This window comes from Tamandua tetradactyla, chromosome 19, assembly GCF_023851605.1.
Source record: "Tamandua tetradactyla isolate mTamTet1 chromosome 19, mTamTet1.pri, whole genome shotgun sequence".
In the NCBI taxonomy this organism is placed as follows: Eukaryota; Metazoa; Chordata; class Mammalia; order Pilosa; family Myrmecophagidae; genus Tamandua; species Tamandua tetradactyla.
Genome location: NC_135345.1, coordinates 48,736,221 through 48,757,238, shown reverse-complemented (window position 1 = coordinate 48,757,238; position 21,018 = coordinate 48,736,221). Strand labels below are relative to the sequence as shown.

At 34.5% G+C, this 21,018-nt stretch overlaps 1 protein-coding gene across 4 annotated transcripts in view; it reads left to right on the top strand.

The window, feature by feature from the left end:
• GABRA2 (gamma-aminobutyric acid type A receptor subunit alpha2) overlaps positions 1-21,018 on the top strand; it is a 158,639-nt gene that overhangs the window by 66,623 nt on the left and 70,998 nt on the right. For all 4 annotated transcript variants that reach the window (XM_077136780.1, XM_077136779.1, XM_077136781.1 and 1 more), the window contains exons 5-6: positions 16,696-16,916; positions 18,882-18,964. In XM_077136780.1, coding sequence (XP_076992895.1) covers positions 16,696-16,916; positions 18,882-18,964 — 304 coding nt within the window. The remainder of the gene's footprint in view (positions 1-16,695; positions 16,917-18,881; positions 18,965-21,018) is intronic.

Below are 21,018 nucleotides of genomic sequence, written 5' to 3'. Positions count from 1 at the left end.
TCATGTTGGGTAGTGTAGCCTAACGTGATGATTGATGATTTCAAGCAATTTGCACTTCTCTTCTGGGTAGGCTGGAATACCTACTTAGAGATTACTCTTCTACATACTGAATGAGGCCAGGAGCTGACTAATTCGAGGCATCGTTATCAATACAATCTGCATATACAGTAGATATGTTTAAATCAATTAAAAGAATGTTGAAAGTCTTGAATTCTGTGGAAACGTGGTTATGTTTTTTTTTTTTTTTTCCTTTTAAATGAAATGAGTAAGAGAGGAAATTTGTTCTCGGAGGTTAGAAACTGGTTGGCTAGAAATATCAAAAGATTCTTGCTTAAGCTATATATTTTAGGGATTGGATCTCCATTTCTACAGCAGACTATAGTGTTCTGTAATAGAACCTTTTGTTAAAATCATTTTTCATTTGTTAGTACCTTGTGAGAGTCAGCCGCTTTCTCCAGGTGACCCTTCCTCATCGGGCGTTTCCTAGTGTGAGTGTCTCTTGCACTGTTCTTCTTCCCTGGCAAGTTTGTGGCTCCCCATTTCATCTGTTCTTTGGGCAATATCTGCTCCAGGCTTGATGGCTGTTTAGACATCCATTTCCCTCTGGCTTCAAAAAGGTAGTAATGAGAGGAAATGCCCTTGCTCTTTCAGGAGATCCCTTAGCATGCCATCTCTCCCCAGTGTATTTCCTTGCTTTGTAACCCAAGGGGAATGTCAACATGTGTGTGTGTTTGCATGTGTGTGTGTGTGGGGGGGATGGGGTGGTTTCACTTGGATAAACAAACAATAAAAAAAGGTTTCCCTTTTTACAGGTCCCCATAAAAGTTATTAGTCCATTTCTCTGTTCTCCTTTCCTTTAAGGAGCAGAAAATGCTACTTTTATCACAAAAAATCTGCATTTCCTTCCATCAGAACAATTTCTCCTACCTACAGTGCTTTTCTTACATTGACTTGGGGGGCTGAAAGTGTGAGGTGGGAGATGATTCCCACCTTTGTAGAGACGCTGATTCCCAAAACTGTTAAATATGTGAAGATGTAAGTTTTGTTTTCTCTCTCTTTCTCTCTCTCTCTCTCTGTCTCCCCCTCAGCATTGGGCCTTAGACCAGTTCTGAAACAACAAAAATTCCACTCTTCAATACAACCCTCCCCCCACTTGCAGTCTCTTAAATTGTAACCTAAAATATTAATTTGCCTTTCTCTAGTGGTCAATTTAATTGGACAGGAGCTCTAAAAGATGGCAGGTATATAATTAGCCAGAGTGTGTATTCTAAACATTACTGGTTGACCATAAGGATAATCAAAATAAGGAACTAACTCCTATGTGAAATCAAGTGGAGAGAGTCAGAATGTTCTCAAGCACTACATTGAGAGGCTATCAGAGTTTTATATATATGTTAGCTTTTACATGGCTATTATTGGTGTTTTATTACCAGCAGAAAAAGAAAGACAAATGGTACAGGCCCCCCAAATATCAATGAAATTTTAATGTTGCTGATTTTTGCATTGTGAATATTAGTGACAACAGTTAGGGCATTTCTATTTTATTTTGTCTTGCAAAGAGAATTCATCTAAAAAATTGAAAAATAATACACACGCATATATATCTTTAGACTTAAGACATGTTTGGTATTTTGGGGTTTTCGACAAACTCAGTTCATGCATTTTGGGCAAAATTTATGGAGTCATTTTTTTCCTAGTAGTGATAATGGATTGGCCTCACACTTCCAACTCTCATTGATCTGATCTTCTTTAGGATCACTAATACACATTTGCAAAGCTAATAGCTGGTATTAGGTGTACTGTGATTCGCAACATATCTAATTGAACTAAATCTTCCATATCTGAATTCAACTCAAAAGTTTGGTCTCATCATTGTTTTAAGGCTATTATGCCGAACATTAAAATGTACCATATTCCAAACTATGTTGGTTAAATTGAGTTGAATGAAATTGCAGTTGGGAACTTTTAAATAAAAATGTATTCCTTTTTTTACTTTTTAGTTCAGTGAAAGAGAGACACTACATATGGAGAGATTTCTCAAAATGAAATGTATGTTTGACATTCTGGTAGGCTCTTGAAGGGCTTCAGGCCGTAGGCATTTTTCATAATGGTTCATTTCCCTCAATGCTCTTAGCCTAACCCAGTCATGAAGAATTCTCTTTGCTCATGTCAGATTTCCTACCTTATTTCCATATCTTTATTCACCTTGGTTTACCCAGTCTTACCAGTAGTTGTTTGGAGAAAGTCTGATTAAATCACAAAGACGCCAAAGGGTGGTCATATTCTTACCATGTGTTCAGAGTCCAGTCCAGAGACAGAATCCATACCAATAATTTGAACTGGACAAATCTAATATAAATAATTATTTGTGACTAGAAGGTAGTAAAATACTCAAAAGGGTAAAAAGTGGAATCGAAGCAATACAGAAATGGCAAATACAGAAAATAGGCTCGGACGCACACACACCTTCTTGTATTGAAAGTTTGTTAGGAAATATAGAGCTCAATTAAAAGGCGTGTGCACTACATTTTATGAAGAGAAATGATTTGGTTTCCATGATGATCAAAAGAGGTAATTTTTCCATCTTGATATAAGTTTACTGGAAAAGAAAGGTAAATATGTTATGTTAGTATAGATGGCCGGGTTAAGAAATCAAACAGCTGCAGCACTCTAAATGGAGTTAAATTTTATTGTGAGGAGCAGGGAGAACACTGCTAAGGACGTCCATAAGTAGAAGTGGAAGTGAATATATCTAAGCCTTAAAGATACAGTTTGTTAATGGGAAGAAAGGAAAGAATAAATTTAATTTCCCTTTTAGTAGCCTAGCTGATTCATTCTTATTTCTGTGTAGTGTGCATACTCAGGCGCAAAACCTAAGCCCGTAAATCCTCCTGTTCAGGTCAGGGATGCAGATTTGTTGTGACATTAGCCTGAAAGGAAAAAGCAACATAACAAAAAGAATTAAGAACCAAAAGAAAATGCACACATGTTCACACACACGTACACACACACACTCTCTCTCACAATAACTGCTATCTTAGAGCCATCAGCCAGTGTAATTTTCCAAAGAAAGTTGCAGATCTATATTATAATTAAAGACTCTAATTACGGTGGCTGCAATTAAGTTAAAAATCTTTTATCTCAACATTTAAAAAATTCATGATAAGAAGGTAATTAAACTTTGGAATGCATTAGTAGCTGACAAATTGACGAAGTTTGTAGTAAGCATGTGCATTTTAGTAATTTATAACTCACTTTTCTGTTTTAATTTTTTCTTGCTTTCTACATAGGCTTTCTTTTCCATATTAGTAAGCATTCTCATGGTGTATGCATATTCTTCAGGTGTGAGTGCTATAGCTACAAATTAGTTCTGGACTAATCTTCTAACACCTCTGAGAAGTTGCCATTTGTATATGGAGCTAAATGAGGAAAACTGTTTAATAAAACATGGCAAATGCTGTATGTAAAAAATAAAGCAATAAAGTTTATTCAAATGAAAGTCGGAATGTGGAAGAAATTAATTACTGCAAGGTTATTGATATTTTTTAAATATCAGAAGGAGTTAGACTTGTGGAAGAGTCATTCACTTAGCAAATATTTTTCAGCTGCTTCCAGATTTATAATAATGGCCCTCAAAATGTGGGTTCATAGACACCTGCATTTGAATCATTTGCAGTATTTATTAAAACAATTGTTTCCTGTGCCTGTTCTAAAATCTGTGGAATCCTAGTTGTGAATTGAAGGTCATGGCAATTGTGGGGCATTTTAACAGGTTAAAGAATTTTACTTTATACTGAGCACAGTAAGTATCATCACAGGGTTGGTAGAAGACTAGGGGCATAATATATAGGGTATATGACAAGGTCCAATTTTTTGTAGTCTTAGAATTCGGATCAGGGAAAGGAAAAACTAGTTAGAATGCTCTTGTGTTCTAGACAAGAGATGCTTTTGGACTGGGCATGGTATTGAAGATGGGAAGAACTGAAAATATTTAAAAGCTATTCACATGGTAGAATTGACAGAATTTGGGTGATTTGTTGGCTGTAGGACTGAGTTAGTGAAGAAAGAAGGCTTGGGGAGTTGGGTGAATCATGCTACCGTTCACTTGGCTTTGGAACACAGGAAGAAAATTTTTGTTTCCCTTTATTTTGTTGTTAGGGGAATGGATATTTTTGTTTTGGCTGTTGAGTTGGGATCTCTGTGAGACATTTAATTGGAGATGTTTTGGTAACAGGCATAAACCTGGAGCTCAGGAGAAGGATTTGTGGCAGAAATGGTTTGGGAAGCTAACCAATGATCCTTGAAACCATGGGCCTACATAAAGTTGTTCAAGGAAAATATTAGAATGAAAAAAAGTCTAGAAATTCAAGAAGAGCAATATTGAAGGGACAGGAAGAGGATAAAAAGCTTGCAGAGAAGCCTAAGAAGGAGCAACCAGTGACATTGTGAAAATGAAGGGCGTTTTCCTTCTCTGAGCCAGACTCTACTTTGATCCCTAACAACAAAAGTCAGAGACCATTGTCTTTTATGTCTTCTCTAATGTAATGATGTGCAATGGTCAGATATCTTCTGTATCATGTACAGCCATCTGCCAAAGTGGGATTCTGTATACTGCAAGAGATATGGTTCATTTGGTGATGAGGCAGACCCATAGAGTTTGCCCACAGCAAAGTCTTAGCTAGGGGGTGGGATAACTGTTCTAAAAAGGGGGAAGTAGAGCCATTTTGACTCCATCCATTACCTTTCTAAGGAAAGGGGGAGCATGGTTGTAGGAACTTAATATATTCAGGTCCCTTTCCTTTCTAGGAACCCCTATCTTTGGAAGAAACTAAATAAGAAACAAGTATGATATCTAAACATGGTGTGATTTCTTTAAGGACAATTTGAAGAAGTTACATGTTCTTTTTCCAGGCTGCCATGTGTGGAACCTACATTTCTGGAAGGGCAAACAAATTCTGTATTGCTTAACAATAATATATATAATACACTAGTCTTGTTCCCATACATTTTCCAGGAGCCATCATTAAATGTAAATTGTTGGCGATCAAGAGAAGGTTTCAGATCCCATTATGTGGTTCCTCCCAAGGGTTTCCCACTGCATCAGTAGATTGTGGATTTAAGAAAATCAGTGAAAATAGCACTGCAAAAGTAGGGAAAGAAAATAGTGTCCTATATTATGGGAAAGCCAAAAAAAGACTTAAATGTGCCGTTAGATTAAGAACAAGGAGGTGTTTGCTGATTGTTGTAAAAGCAAAACCAGATTGCAGTGGGATGAGGCATGTGGGAGGTGAGGAAATGGAGAAAGAGTGGAGGCAACATTTTTAAGCAGCGTGGCTGAGGAGAGGAGGAGATATGGAGGGTAGTAGCTGGAATGCATTATAATGATCAGTGAAGCTTTTATTTTTACAGTTCTTTAAGCCTGCCATGATCTTAACAGCTCCCTGGCTTTGCAAATGTTCTTCTCTGCACCTTTTATGCTTTCCTCTTTCTTTGCCACCTGGAGATCTTTTATTTATTCAAGGTCAAACTTGACTTTCATTTCTCTTATGCCTTTCTAGATTACTCCAAGCAGAATCAGTCTTTCTCTTCCTTGTGCTCCTCTATATAGTGTTTGAACTTTTATATGACTGTGCACATTGAATTGTAAAAATATTTACACATCTTCATTGCCACCTGAGCTACTTGAAGGTGTGATTTGCACCTGTTTATTCAATCAAGATTTACTGCGTGTATACTGTGTCACATAGCTGTGAACTGAAATACAGAAGTATAACCAGTGTTAGCCCTCAAGCAGCCCACAGTAGGGGAGATGGATTTTAAAAATTGTTAATTTTAACAAATGTGATAATGCTTTGATTGAAATTAATGGATTGATAGGTAGCAGAGGGGATGTGGGTAGAAGAAATAGAGCTTGGGAAGGTTTCTAGGAAAGGAAGATGGGTGGGATTGACAAACAGATTGGCCAGATACATAACAGGGAGAGTGTTTAGCCTATAACTTGGACTAGCTTGTGGGATTTAGTAAAATGTGTGACTGGAGCCTAGAATGCTCTTGGGGATATAGAGAACAATGAGGCTGGAAATACACTCAGAGTCTGATCATGAAGAGTTATAACCAATTGTCTGAAAAATTCTGAAAAGCTTCTCCAAATAAAACTTTAAAAAAAATATTAGATTTCTGTTACCAGAGAACTTATTATTGCATGACTTCTTAAATATATGCTGCCTTCCTTAAAATGTAATTTATCTTTACATAAATTTATTAAATACAACTATACAGAATAAAAGCCTACTGTGATTAATTTGGTATAGTTACACAGACACAAGGATTCACACGCACACACATGCGCACAAATGCACATACATGCCAGGCACTTCACACATGTGTGTTTAAAGATTAGGTATTACGTGCAGGTGACTATTTACCATAAAATACTTGAAAGCTTTTCCACCATCTGCCTCTGCTTATTCCTTCTAAAGCCTTCCTTGCTCAGAGTCCTTGTTACTATATTTAATTTCCTCTGAGTTCACTTATTCATTTATTCATGGATTAATTATTGCGTATTTCCTACATTCCAGGCACTCTGTTAGATGCTGGGGAGTCAGCATTCAAGAAAGTGGCCATGGTCCTTGTGGAGTAAAAGTTGTCCAGGTATAACAGGCTGGTGAATAAGTGACACTGCAGAGATCATTGAGTTTGTGTAGTAAAATAGATCATGACATATGAGAGACCCTGATGAATTTCAGTATGGTTGCAGCATCGAGTGTATGGGGAGAATTGCTAGATACGAAGCTTGACAAATAAGGAAGAGATCATGCAGAACCTTTGAGGCAATGAGAAAGTATTCAGACTTATCCCAAGGCTTTGGGAATTCACCTGATCAAACTCAACAACACATCACCTCTGGACCTCCCTTCATCTTAACAGTATGTCAGTTATATCCCATTGCTTTCATTTTACTTTCACTTTCAAGTACAAATCCAATTTAAACACAATTGCTTATGCAGTTTAGTTCTCTACTTTCAACCTGTTTCACAGTTAAAGGATGTACAGTTTGGAACAGGACATGATCATCCTGTTCCTCTTTCCTTCAGAGTCTTCCAGGGTTAAGTCAAGGGGAAGGGAGATTGCAATAAAAAGGAGACAAATACCTTTTTATTTGCTGGTTCTACTAGTAGTTCTTTTTTGGCAATCAAATGCTGACTTCCTCATGGGGCATGCTTGTTATTTCTTCTCAGTGATAAATCATCAAAAACACAGGCGACAGACTCTCTGATGAAACTCTTGTGGCACTCTACCCTGCCCCTGTCCCTGACACTCAACTCTATCACCTTTTGCTGCTGAGTGCCCCTCTCTTGGCAGGGCACCGTTGTGTTGTGTGTGCTGCATGGTGGTGGTGGTGATTCTTTGATGGTGATTCAAGTCAGGCTGCTTTCCTTGGTGTCCGAACATTTTTCTAAGAGCTTTACACATATTATTTCACATTATCCTTATGAGAGTTCTGGGAAGTAAATTGTATTGTTAATTCCATTTTATGGATAAGTCAACTGAAATAAAGATCGGCTCAGTGAACTGTTTAAAGTCAGCACGTAATAGGTGGCAGAGTTAGGATTTTTACCCTGGTCTCCCTGACTCAAGAGTCCACACTCTGAATAGGTGTTTCTTATTACACAATTTATTATTATTATTATTTAATCTTGTGTTAGAGTCCATTTTAAATGAAAGGTTGTAACAGAGATTCTAAAACTCTAGTCATAACCCTGCTAGTAAGTTCTTCTGTAACCTTCCATAATCCATAACTAGTGCCTTTACTAGCCTATGGGAAAAAGAAATTTCATCCTTATCTCCTGTCCTTTTCTATGATATAATGTGAAGAGCATGGTGTTTAGAGTCATAAGGTTTGAGTTTTAAGTTTTGGCTCTTGTTTTGCTAGCAAATGTGACTTTTGAATTTTCCCCATCTATTAAATAGGAATAATTTTACATATTTTACAAAGCTATTGTGAATTACAAATGCCTTAAATTGTATCAGAGTAAATTGCTGTCTATATATGGTTATAGCTATTCATCATTTGGAATATTTTTATTAGTTATAGTTCAGTAATCTATTGTTAGAATACAAATCTTTAGTATCTGTTTTTAGGTTTTTATTAAAACCTGCCAGGCCCCTAGTTTCAAAGAGAAAACCCAAAATATTTGACCTCCAAACTGTCAGAACATCCATTGGCCATATTCTGCAATCTCTGTTTATGTGAGCTTCTGTATATAATAAAAGCCTGTGGTTTTGTCTAATTAGGTTTATTGGCACCTGACTGATTGGTTCTTAAACCTCTCACCTTTATTGCAACTTTTGTAAGGCTTATACTGTATTAAATTTGTTGTCCACCTTCCTTTGAGTACTGACTGTAAGTATCTGAGCTTAACGATCATGTACCTTCCAAGGCTGTCGTTTAGTTAATTGCTACATATCTGCTTCATAAACCACATTTTTTCTTCATTACAGAACCTGCCATAGAAGCATATTGATTGGAGTTTACTCACAGGAGACTAGCTTTTCTTAGTAAAAAATGTATAATGAAATACATTTGACTTTAAAATACACTCAATAAATCAAAATGTGTGAGAAATCCCTCCTAGAGCGGTCCTGCTAGTTGGATGTGTTTTAGAGAGTAGTTGTAATTCTTCATAAGTTAGCTACAAGCACTGATTTATAATTAATGTAGTTAGACACTAAAAAAATTCCATCTTCACTAAGTTAACGAGTCCTTGAAATCATGTTTATACAATACGCTATGCAAAAGATAGCATTTTCAGAACAAACTATAGAAATAATAGTTAAGGAGTTTCTTAAATGGAGATTTTTAGGGTTGATAAAAACACTGGACTGGAAACTGCATTCTTGTCTGGGTTCGACCTCTAAAAGCCTATATTTTGGGCAAGTCACCAAGCTGGCTGTCAGAATTTTTCAAACCTTAGAGTATATATATCCCTCAACTCTTTAGTCTTACTCAACCATTTACCTTTCTCCTATACATAGAACATAGTATTACCACATACTGTTACATCTTTGTGGATTTGTTTGTTTATTTGTTTGTTTTAAGATTGCTCATGAGTCATTTGTGTATGCACTGAGGGATTGTATACCTATATTATTATTTATTTATTTTAGGTCCTGGATTTATGGGTTTAAGTCTTAAGTTTGTAAGAAGTTGTGGTCTTTTGTATTTTCCTGGCAGTTTTCTTGTCATGCACAAATAAAGTAATTGCTATTTAAGTGTATAATTGTGGCAAGCTTGAAGTAAGTTTTAAGGAAACTTTTGAATAATATTCTTTTCAAAGACTGAGGATATTCATTATATATGCATTTAATGAGTCACATGCAAATAAATAATTATGGAATCGTGTGGTACTTAGTAGATATACAATAAACATTTTTTATTGAAATGTCTCTTTTGCTAACTTTTTAACCTAGACAATGACATGCAAAAGCTAGCGAACCAATTCTATTTATTTCTTTATGTCTTTATTTATCTATATCTATATGCTTTTATACTAATATATTAAAATATTATAAAGTATACACTAAAGCAGAAATTAAGAGGGACTAGATCAAGATAAAAGTAAGTACTTCTAAATGTAATAATTGTTATATTTATTAATGGCATGCACTTACTTTTGATCCCAATTAAAATTGTGGCCCATGATAATATTTTTAGCAATTAATATGTTTAAATGTGTTTTATTACTTTTTAGAATTTTTCTTATGGACACAGAAATTCAAAAATCAGGCTCTAAAGTATTGTTTTAATACTTGTTTTTTAATGATTATTATGGCTGAAAAAGGTATGTAAATCCAGATTTTAAAAATGTGTCTTTAGTTATTGGTTATTAAATCGTGATGGTAAATTTTTTCAAACCCATCCACCAATTTTGAACAGTCTGGATCTTAATCTTTTTTTTTTAGGCATGGACAGGCTCTGGATCTTAATTTTTAGGTGATAAACTATTTGAAATGGCCTTATGCTATCATTAACCAATATTTCAAGATAGAATATGTTCTTAAGATTAAGCTCATCATTAAAACCCGTGGGCAGGCCACAGTGGCTCAGCAGGCAGATTTCTCACCTGCCATACCAGAGACGCTGGTTCCTTTCCTGGTGCCCGCCCACACTAAAAAGAAAGAAAGAAAAAAAAAACCCGGTTGGCATAAACCCATATCTTTGAAAAATCTCATTGATAAAATAAATCAATCAACTTGAGTTGACTGGTTCACCATTCTTTATGTGACTACTGAACAGCTGATGTTAGGGATAGAAGAAGTGACACCCCTTCCTTTTTTTCGTTGTCCACTTGAGCTTGTATAATTATTAGTTGTGTTATTTTTTAATCCATGGTGTCTTATCAGTAATCTTTTGAAGCTATTTGCCTATTTTTGTTAGAGTTATTATAATCAAAATTAGTTATTGCAATTTGTGAATTCACCTAAATGGGTACACATCCCATACACTGAAAGCAAATGAGTAAGACATCATTCAACCATTCTGTTTTGTGGCCCCTTCTCTTCCCACAAGATATATTACAGGCATGACTATAATTCCACTTATAGATGGAGTGAGAGTGCCAATATCATTCCGTATGCTTCCTATTAACAGATCTTCATTTAGTTCTTATACTTAAAGAGGAATGCTATATACATATAAAGATTTTAACATTTTCTTCCTGCACCAAACACCCCAGTTTGTAAACCACTGCTCTAACCTAATTATTATGCTTCTGGTTACGAGCTCACTCTTCACTGAGTTGCAATACAGTTTATTACAATTGCACTTAGTAAATTATAATCAACCCAGCTCCTGAAATTAAACCTGTGTAACTTTCTTTGAAGTTTCAGTTGTTCTCAAACTCTGTCCCTTCGGCAGTATCTTTCATTTCTGTCTCACAGAGGAGTAGTGTAACACTTTTTTATAAAGACCCAGTTCTTCATCCTTTCCTATATCCACATCCTTTTCCAATTAACTTTCTAGTGCCCTCCCCTCAACCCCCAACTACTTTCTATAACACTTGTCACTCAACTCAACTGTGTGACTTGCTTTGGCCATTGGAATGTTAAAAGACATGGCACATACAATGGCTTGAAATGGACCTCTGCATTGGGGCTTACACTTTTGCACTTCTGCCATTGCCATAGGAAAAGCATGTAAGGCTAGCCCATTTGTTCCAAGAGGAGGATGGGAGAATTGTGGAACAGAGTCCATTGTCCAAGAGACCTACATGATGTCGGCCTAGATCAGTTAATGGTCCACTAATCCACAGGTGCTTGAGCAAGCCCAGCTGAGGTCATCTGACTCTGAACCTCATGGCTACTGAATTAATAATAAATGGTTGTTATATTAGGCTTTTGGATTTTGGGTGTTTTTACACAGCAAAGCTGATATAGCTAGTGCCTAGATTTTGGTGAATAAACTCTAATTTCCCTTATTGACATTTATAGATTTGAGAGTAGTGGAGAGTACTTTACTCTTTTATAACCCACTTGCACTCATAGTCACTCCTTAATTTGTTGTATTTTGGCTTCTGCACTGTCCAGTCCTAAGTTTTCATGATCTTTCAGCACTACATGTTTTTGTTTGTCTGCTTTTGTATGTGTGCATGTGTATTCTCTTTTGGTTTCTGTTCCTCAGTTTTTCAGGGCTCTTTCCTTATTTTTTTAATAGTCTGATCAAGCAGCTCTCTGTAAGTTATCTGTTCTATACTCAACACTTTAATTGCCACTGCTAAAAATAATATGGCCTGAGAATATGTCCAACATATTAGTGATAAAAACAAATGCAAATGGACTAAATGTAATGTGATGATGAGATAGAACATTAAAAAATGGAGATATTCATATGTAATTAAAAATATTTCCTAAGTACGTACAGTAGTAGAAATCTTGACTACCATGCAGGAGACCTGGGTTTGATCCCCAACCCAGGCACTCTCAAAAAAGGAAACAATTCATTAAATAATGCTGCAAAAATGGAATATTCACATGGAAAGAATGAAATGTGACTCCCATCACACAGGACACATGCAAGAAAAGTCTTCTAAGATTATTTTCAAAAAATTACAAAGAGCAATGATAAAAAAGAAACCAATATATTGAAAACATGAAACATGCTGTACAACATCTTGTACATAAAGAATAATACATAGCTATAGAAATCATGACTTTGGAATTGATGCAGAGAGGGACAATTTACTAATAGAAAAGATTATTAGAAATCTCAGAAATATGGACACCGGATACATGACAGAAATGCCATTACATATCTATGGGCAAGATTGATCAGCCGATATGTAGAGCTAGAAAAATTGCCTTTTTATGTGGGCCCTTATATCATTTTATAAGCAATAATTCCAAATGGATTAAAGGTCTAAATGTGAAATGCAACACTTTCATATCTTTAGGAAAAAAAAACAAGAGAATGACTTCATGATCGTTTGTACATATGTATGATATTTATGATACTTTCTTAATGAGATGTAGAGGTTCTTTAATGAAGAATTGAGACATAGAATTTATAAAGAACTTCTACATCGCATTAAGAAAAAGACAACCTCAAAGAAAGCTGAGTAGATGACCTGGAAAATTCATCGAAGAGAAAACTAGAATGTTTAATAAATGTATGAAAAGATACAAAATTTCACTGGTATTGTTTGAATTTTGTCTTCTAAAAAGACATGCTCAGGTTCTCCCTGGACTTGTGAATGTGACCTTATTTCCAAATAGTACCTCTGAAGATTTATTAGCAGGTTAGAGAATAACCATGGATTCCTGACAAGCCACTGCCAGAGGTTAAAAGAGAGTCTTGAAATAGATTCTTTCTCACAGACTTCAGAGGGAGCATGCCTTGCTGACATCTTGATTTTGGATATCTACTGTCCAGAATTGTGAAATAATAAATTTATGTTATTTTAAGCCACCCAGTTTGGGTACTGTGTTATAATAGCCCTATCTAGAAAACCCAGACAACCTGTTAACAGAGAAATCCAACTATGAACTATTTCACATCATTCAAAATGGCTAAAATGAAATATTCTGTCTACACCAAGATGTAGAGAATCAAGAACTTTCAAGCACTGCTAATGGGAATATAAATTTTCACAGGTCTTCAGATTTCAGCTTGACGATGTCTGCTGTTTTGGACATACACATACAATAAATTCTAGTAATCCCCCTTGTAGGTTTACGTTACAGCAGGAGTGGGCCCATGGGCCAAATCTTGTCAACTGCCTATTTTTGTAAACAAAGTTTTATTGAAACATAGCCATACTCATTCATTTATCTATTGCTCTATCGCTGTTTTTGCACAACAATGGCAGAGATGAGTAGTTGTTGCAAAGCATAAAATATTTACTAAATAATCCTTCACATAAAATATCTGTTGACCTCTGGTCTAGAGTAACTCTTTTGAATGTGTACTAAAATTATTGTGCTTGAATGTTTCTAACGATATTGCTTGTGATGGTGACAAAAACAAGGAATAAAAGTAATACATGGTGAAATGTCCTTACAATGTACTACTTTAGAGGAGTGAAAAAGAATGAATATTACCACAAATAAATCTTGAAAATGAAGAAAGCAAGTATCAGGAAAGTATACACAGAATGATGCAATTTATACAAATATTAAAAATGTGGCAATAACATACATATATAATACATACAGTACATGCACATAAATACATATTATATATGGGAATGATCAATAACAAATTCAAGATAATGATTTCCTCAGACATGGGATGATTGATTGTGGAGGAATAAACTGTGGGGACTTCAATAGTATTTGCTTGATATTTCTGCTAAGTGATGATTACAAGGTGTTTGTTATATTGTTTATGGACATTTACAGGTCTGAAAATAAAATAAAATGAAACATAATTTAACGCCATGGTTCTTCTTTTGAAGATTTTTGAGCTAGTTGGGAGAAAGAGGAACAAATATAGAATTGCAATCTATGATCTTGCAGTAATGGAGAGTTTTTCAGATTTTAAAAATACAAAGAGAGCAGATTTTGTGTTTTCCAGGTGTTCAGGGGACTTGGGGTTTTGGTGGTGAGCAGAGTTCTCCACCAAGTCTGGTGGGGAGTGTGCCCTATTGTTACCAGACAAGGGTGGTAGACTCTTTTGCCCCATGTGTTCAGATGACCAGTTCTTAAGATACTCGGTTTTCAAAAAGAAAAAAAATTATTACTAGGTGTGTAGTAGATCAGATGGCCTGTTGGCACAAAATCTGTCTCCCCAAACTGTAATAATTCTGATAGTTTTATAAAATTAAAAGATGGGCAGGTTTAGGATAGTGAGCACAGTGGTCCCAGCTGATGTAATTAGTGGTGGCCTAATTATTGAGCATGTACAGATTGATTACATGCTTAGTCACGTAACATATGTAAAAAAAATGGCAGCTTTAATATGACGTGATTTTAAGTATTATAATGAAGTACAGGTGGCTTGTAGGTTAAAGTCTAAGGTACTGTGCATGGCAGGCAGGCCCATTTTGGTTAGATCCAGTCTTGGTTATCAAGATAACTTTGAACTTCGAGTGGGTTAGTTCTGAACTGACCCAAGACCCTTCATTAATAAACATTAGGGACTGTCGATAGTTATTGCAAGACTCTAAAGTGAAAAAGCTGGATAGCTAAATGAAAATTAGTCACAAGGTTTTACAATCACAGGGGCAGAAGATAAAGGCTATATAATCATTATCAGAGATCCAGACAGCTGGATTGCAGTTTAGACATTTCAGCTATTTCCCTCTGTCTACTCCAATACACCAGAAAGCTAAAGAGAATATCTATAAAATGATTCAGTAATCAAAATTATCCCTGAAATCTTAATTTCTCAATTACACTGTTGGGAAATGCAGGGAGTGGAGAGTGTTGAGATGGCATAAACAATAGCACGAGTGTGAATTGAGGAGGGAAGGAATAGGCACAGATCATGTTGGATGGTTTGACATGGAGGGCATGCTATGAATGTTCAAAAGCAAATAGCATCCCTGTAAACAATTTTTAAAAGAGATCATTTGTAACTTTGTTTCTAAAACGTAAGAATCTCCCACGTGGAAATTCTCTATGAAATAATCATTACATCAGTATCTTCTGAAACATATAACATATACCATCATTTTTTAGGAATGGAAATATCAAATTTGAAGTTTTCAAAAAAGTTATATATTCAGTTTACCTAGAAAAGGAAATTTCATGTATTGTTAGGCTAGGATTTGAGGGACTGCATTTGGAAAGGAATACTTACATAAAAACTTATTATGTTTTAAAGACTCATCTCTTAATCCAATATTTTTTTATTGAATTCCATTTAAATGATATTATACAGGGCAAAAATAATGACTGGACTGCAAAGACTGAGGAGTAGGCTATGACTTTTGTTCTTCAGTAGGAACACAGTTCAGAGCCCCTGATTATTTCCTAGTTACATGACCTTACCTGTGGTTGACATTTATTAAAATCATCCACTCACTGTCTGAGGGTTCACTATGAAACATTTACTTGATCCAGATTTGAGAAATGATTAGATATTTTCATAAGCATTTGGCCTTTTTGATCTATCCTTTCTTACTGAGCTTAACTATAATTTGCCAAAATTGTTAATTGCTGAGATGTTTATTTTGAAACGTGATAATTGTGGCTTTGTGCTGACAGAAAAGTTTCTGAATTTCCAATTTCAGGTGTGCAATTGAACATTTTAGTTATTTATAATGTAAGTGTCTGCACAATCATATGCTGACAAAAAGTTTAATACCTAATAGATTGCCATGGTTCATCCCAATTGTGAATTGTATTTCTCAACAAAATGGGATATTTTCTCAGATTTTAAGAGAAACAGCAGAGAGACAGCGGAAGAGAGAAAGGGAGGGAGAGAATAGATCAGCTGAATTATAGTATCGGTAGATTTATAGTAGTGGAATGAATCATCCACTGGTGTGTATGAATACTTTAAGGTACATTTTTATCGTGAGGAAATTTATTTGTAAAACCTCCATACTTTAAGTGCTCTGATAACTTGTCACAGTCCCTGTTTTACAGTTAATTTTATAAAATAAACTATTTGAAATCATCATCTCTGACACATTGTTGGTAATAATGTATCTTACCATTTTTTTAGGATTGCAAAAGAAATATTCTACAGTTTTTTTTGTCAGTGAGAGATAATGACGTATAGAGACCTGATAGTGTGCTTAATAGTTGTGTGTGTGTGTGTGTGTGTGTGTGTGTGTTTCTTGCTACTGGGAAGATTGCCTGCTCATCCTTCCTTGACATATACTTAATACAATACACCCAGACCCTATCTAAGCATATGCTACCCCTTCGAGCAGTTGTAAACTAGTATGCAGTAAAGCAATTTGACTGGGGTCTTCCTTGTTCAACCAAACAAAGCCAGAAAAAGTAAATTTACTGTTTTCTTTTAACAAAAATATTTGCAAATTGTGGAAATGCATTTGCTTTATCCCGTTGTAGATGGCAATATTCATTGATTAGCTAGAAGAATAATCTTTCTGATCCAAATGAACTTCTCTCAATATAGCTCCCTTTTTTAACTATTTAAAAGATTATTTTTGTTGGATTTTTATAGTGTCCATGTTATATCTAAAATACTCACTATGTTCAAAGGCATGCTACTTTATATTTCAGGAATATACAATAGATGTCTTCTTTCGACAAAAATGGAAAGATGAACGATTAAAATTTAAAGGTCCCATGAACATTCTTCGACTTAACAATCTAATGGCTAGCAAAATCTGGACTCCTGATACCTTCTTTCATAATGGAAAAAAATCAGTAGCTCATAATATGACAATGCCAAATAAGCTGCTTCGAATCCAGGATGATGGGACTTTGCTGTATACAATGAGGTATGCTTTTAGATTTGTTAAGATATGTTAGGTATGTTTAGGTTTATATGCTTCCTGTAAATATTGTGAAATCCATGTAAAAGACAATCAGCCAATCTAACACAGGTATTAGCACGAGCTGAAATTTTTTTTAACAATGTATTGAAGTACCCATGATATGTTTTATAAATGTTTAGATATTTAGAAAAGTTAAAGATAAAAATTTCTATCTCATCTTAGTATGCTTAAGTTTAAGAATTGCCTTAATCAATCAAAATTGATGCAGTTTTGATACCATGATTTAAAGTTTTCTATATTCCAACATGTAAATTTGTTTTCAATATTCCATTAGATACCCTATCAACATTTTAATTTATTTAAACAAGGTTTTATTTTACTTAAGATTTTGATCTTCGTTATGGAGATATTCTAAAGAAAAAAATATCACCTCATTTCTTTTTTAATTCTGAGATGCAGAATTTATTTAATAAGGTTTACAAATAAATTGGATATCAGAAACATATATGTTAGGTCAAATCAAATGAAATTGACATTTTGTAAATCAGGTGTCATGTAGCATCAATTTTATATGTTCAAACTTTAATGAAATTATCTAAAAAAAAAATAGTTGTTAGCCCTAACAACTATTCCATTTTAAAATTCACAGTCTTTTAAAATTTCTTATGTAAAAAAAAAGTATTATATAGGAAAGAAAAGAAAGCACATCTAGTAAAGTGATGTGGACTCTAAAATTAAAATGTTTAATGAATGTTTTAAAGTATGCTTATCCTTCTTCAGCATGTATATAGGCAGACAGGAGTATTCTAGGTATTATCACTTTATATGAAAAGTCGAGTAGTGGATTTGAATTGTGCAAGTTATTTAATAATACAGCCCTATGCTGTTTTCTGTCTTTCATGAAAAAACTCTTGAGAACTCCTAGGTGGCCACTGCTGAAATGGAAGGTTCAGCTATTCTTTCTGCCTCTCTCTCTGAACTTTGCACTTGCGTTCAGATGCGGTATCCCTGTTAACTTTATGCTTTGTTCATTTCTATGGACCAAGGCAATGACTGAACATTTTGTCTTTAAAAAAATACAGGCACAGAACACACAGAGCTTTAGAAAATTCTGCATGTGAATCTATAAACCATAATTGAATTGTTGGCCACATTTGATTTGCTCATCATAAGAAATTCTTCTATCATTTCCATTTCGTGCTTGCCTTAAACGCTTTGCATTTGTACTATCCTTTTTTGAATGCACAACACCAAGTGAAATGGAGCAATTAATAATTTTCATACTAAAAAATTTGCTATGATTACTCTATTGTTATCATATACAAAAAAAATTTATAAAGCATTCATAACTTTTGTCACTACTTTAGACAAAACCCTAGATTCAACAAAAGATTTCTAGGAAGGTCATCTCTCTCTATATATGTATGTCCACATCAATATTGGTATTTATATCCACATATCTATACACCATAATTGATTCTAATTAAAGTTTTAAATCTTTTTGAAGATAAATCCCCTGAGTCAATATTGAATTTTTCATCGGTTTTGCTATATGGTTGTTGATCAAATGTTGGGACAAATGGCTTTCTTTTAATGAAGGAGATTTCTTTACAATTGCTGTTTTTCTTTTAAGATTTCAAATATTACGAATCAGGTTAATGGAAACACAACTCTTCAAAAATGCATGTGTAACTTCTTTACTTCTTAACAAACCACAGGGCACAGAATGGCTATGTAGAATGTATTTTTAATAAATAGTATCATTACTGGAGCTCAAAATTTGTGTATCAATCTCTTCTGAAGTGTTACCTAAGGGTGAAATAACCAAAACAGATTTAAATCTTTAATAACCTAAAATGATGCACTAAGGGAGGTCCTACCACATAATTAATTGCATTGACAACAGTAGCATGATTTATTTTGACTTGCAAGTTTGCTGAAACAAAAGAGTGGAATTTTGACTTTTAGGCTTACAGTTCAAGCTGAATGTCCAATGCACTTGGAGGATTTTCCAATGGATGCTCACTCATGTCCTCTGAAATTTGGCAGCTGTAAGTACAGGGAAAAAGGTACATGTCTTGGGTCAGTAATATCAAGGATAGTCAGTGGCACTGCTTGATTGTACGTTTTCATTTCATGTTATGAAATGCTTAATACTTGCCCAGTAAGATCCAGAAGTAAAAGACATACTGATTAGATTTCCCTCAAGTAACTAATTTTCTTGGGTATTTCTAAAACATCATTATATTTTAATCATGGTGTTGAAATCATAATTTACTTCATTGCTAATAAAGGACATCATGTGTTTTAGTACATGTGAAAAACTAACCATGACCTCCTTGATTGTCAGAGCTATGCCATTTGTATTCTTTGCCAAGTGTTAACACATTAAAAATGCATAAAAAATGTTTCTTTGTGCCAACTAAGAATGAGTTGTAAAGGATAAGTTCAATTGTTTATTAAAGTAGCAATCAGCCTGTTGCAAATGGCAAGCACAGAAGCAATTGTCTTTCTATTTTCTAACTAGAAAGGATTTTTTTTTGTCTCCTAAAATAAATTTGAAGGCGATGATGCAGCCAGATTGCTACATACAGGCTCCTTCTGTATATCTAGAACATGTTTAAAAAGGTTCTCTGCCTTTGGGCATTCTTTAGGTCACTGCTTATACCTTGTATGCCAAAATGCAGCATTCTCGCTCCTGGAATAATTGAAAGGAGGGAAGGTCAAATCATTTCCCTAGGAACATAAGGCATTTTGGTTAGATTCAAGATAAGTTTGTGGGCACAGCAAGGCAGCTTCCGCTTGTGTGAGAGCATCCCACTACCTGAGCTTTTTAGAAACTGTGTTCTCTCTCACATCCCTGCCTTTCTCCATTCAGGGCATCTTTTAACTTTTTATTCTCTGTTGAATAGAAATGCAGTTTTCTCAAATGATGAAAAATATGTATGATTAAATAATGGCCTTCTTTTCCCAGACAGTATCAAGGAAAAGGAAAAGGGGGAATGATGGCTAATATGAAAGCAACCCCCTATTTTGATGACCATAGTTTTGTGGAATGAGTAGTTCAATCTATTTGCTATGTACAATCCTACAAAAGATGTCAGTTCTCAATTTTCTTTGAGAATCTCCACTTTGTTTAACTACAAAGCCTTCTTTTATTGTCATGGAAACCATCATTTCAAATACTGCCATTTCTTCCAAAATTATTTATGCTTGTCAATCATGTTATACAATGTAAACATGATGCTGAGAAAACTACAGCAGATGCAGCAGAGAAAAACTCATTTGCATTGCATAAGGGGAATTAAAGAGAAAATGGAAAAGCCTTGGCACCAAATAACAGACTTATTCAAGATTCAGTAATAATGTGAGAAGGAAAGGCACTTTTGGTGAACAAGGTGTAGTCACTAATACATCAGATGTGATGTTTCGATTCTGAAAATGAACTAAATGCGCTTGAAAATATTTTAAAGGAAAATTTAAAATATCTTAGACTGTATATACAGAGTAGTGGAATTTTGTATGCTTGAGAATTTCACAGCTGAGGTATTTCTTTACCAAAAAGTACTATGGGCAATACACAATGTTTGTTGCTATGCATTTGCTATTTAATATATTATGTTTAACTTTGTTGTCTTCGTGTTTATTTTCTGATGCAGTGAATAAACAGTTTAAATACATTCCACTTCTTTCTAACTTTTCCTTGGCCTTAGTAGGTGCTTGTTACATAAATCTTTATGCTTAGGTGTATATATGTTTTATATATATGCTTTCATTTATATATACATGTATTTTCTTCTAGTAATTTATTCCTGACTTTATTATCCCCTCAAACAGCAACAAAAATAAAATGATGATGGAATTTCTGAAACTGTATGTCCTCAAATAAAAGAAACATTTTTTTCTCAATAGTTAAAATTTTTATTTCTGTTTTTTCTTTAATTCCTGTTGTCTCAGACCTTTACATTTCTCCTTTTTGTTTAACTTGAGTTAAAACTTCATGAAAACTTTGTCTAGGCATATTCTGTGCATTAGCCCAAAATAAAATGTAAGTTGTCTTTTTGTATAAAATTTGTAATTAAAAATGATTTGGCCAAATTTTTCT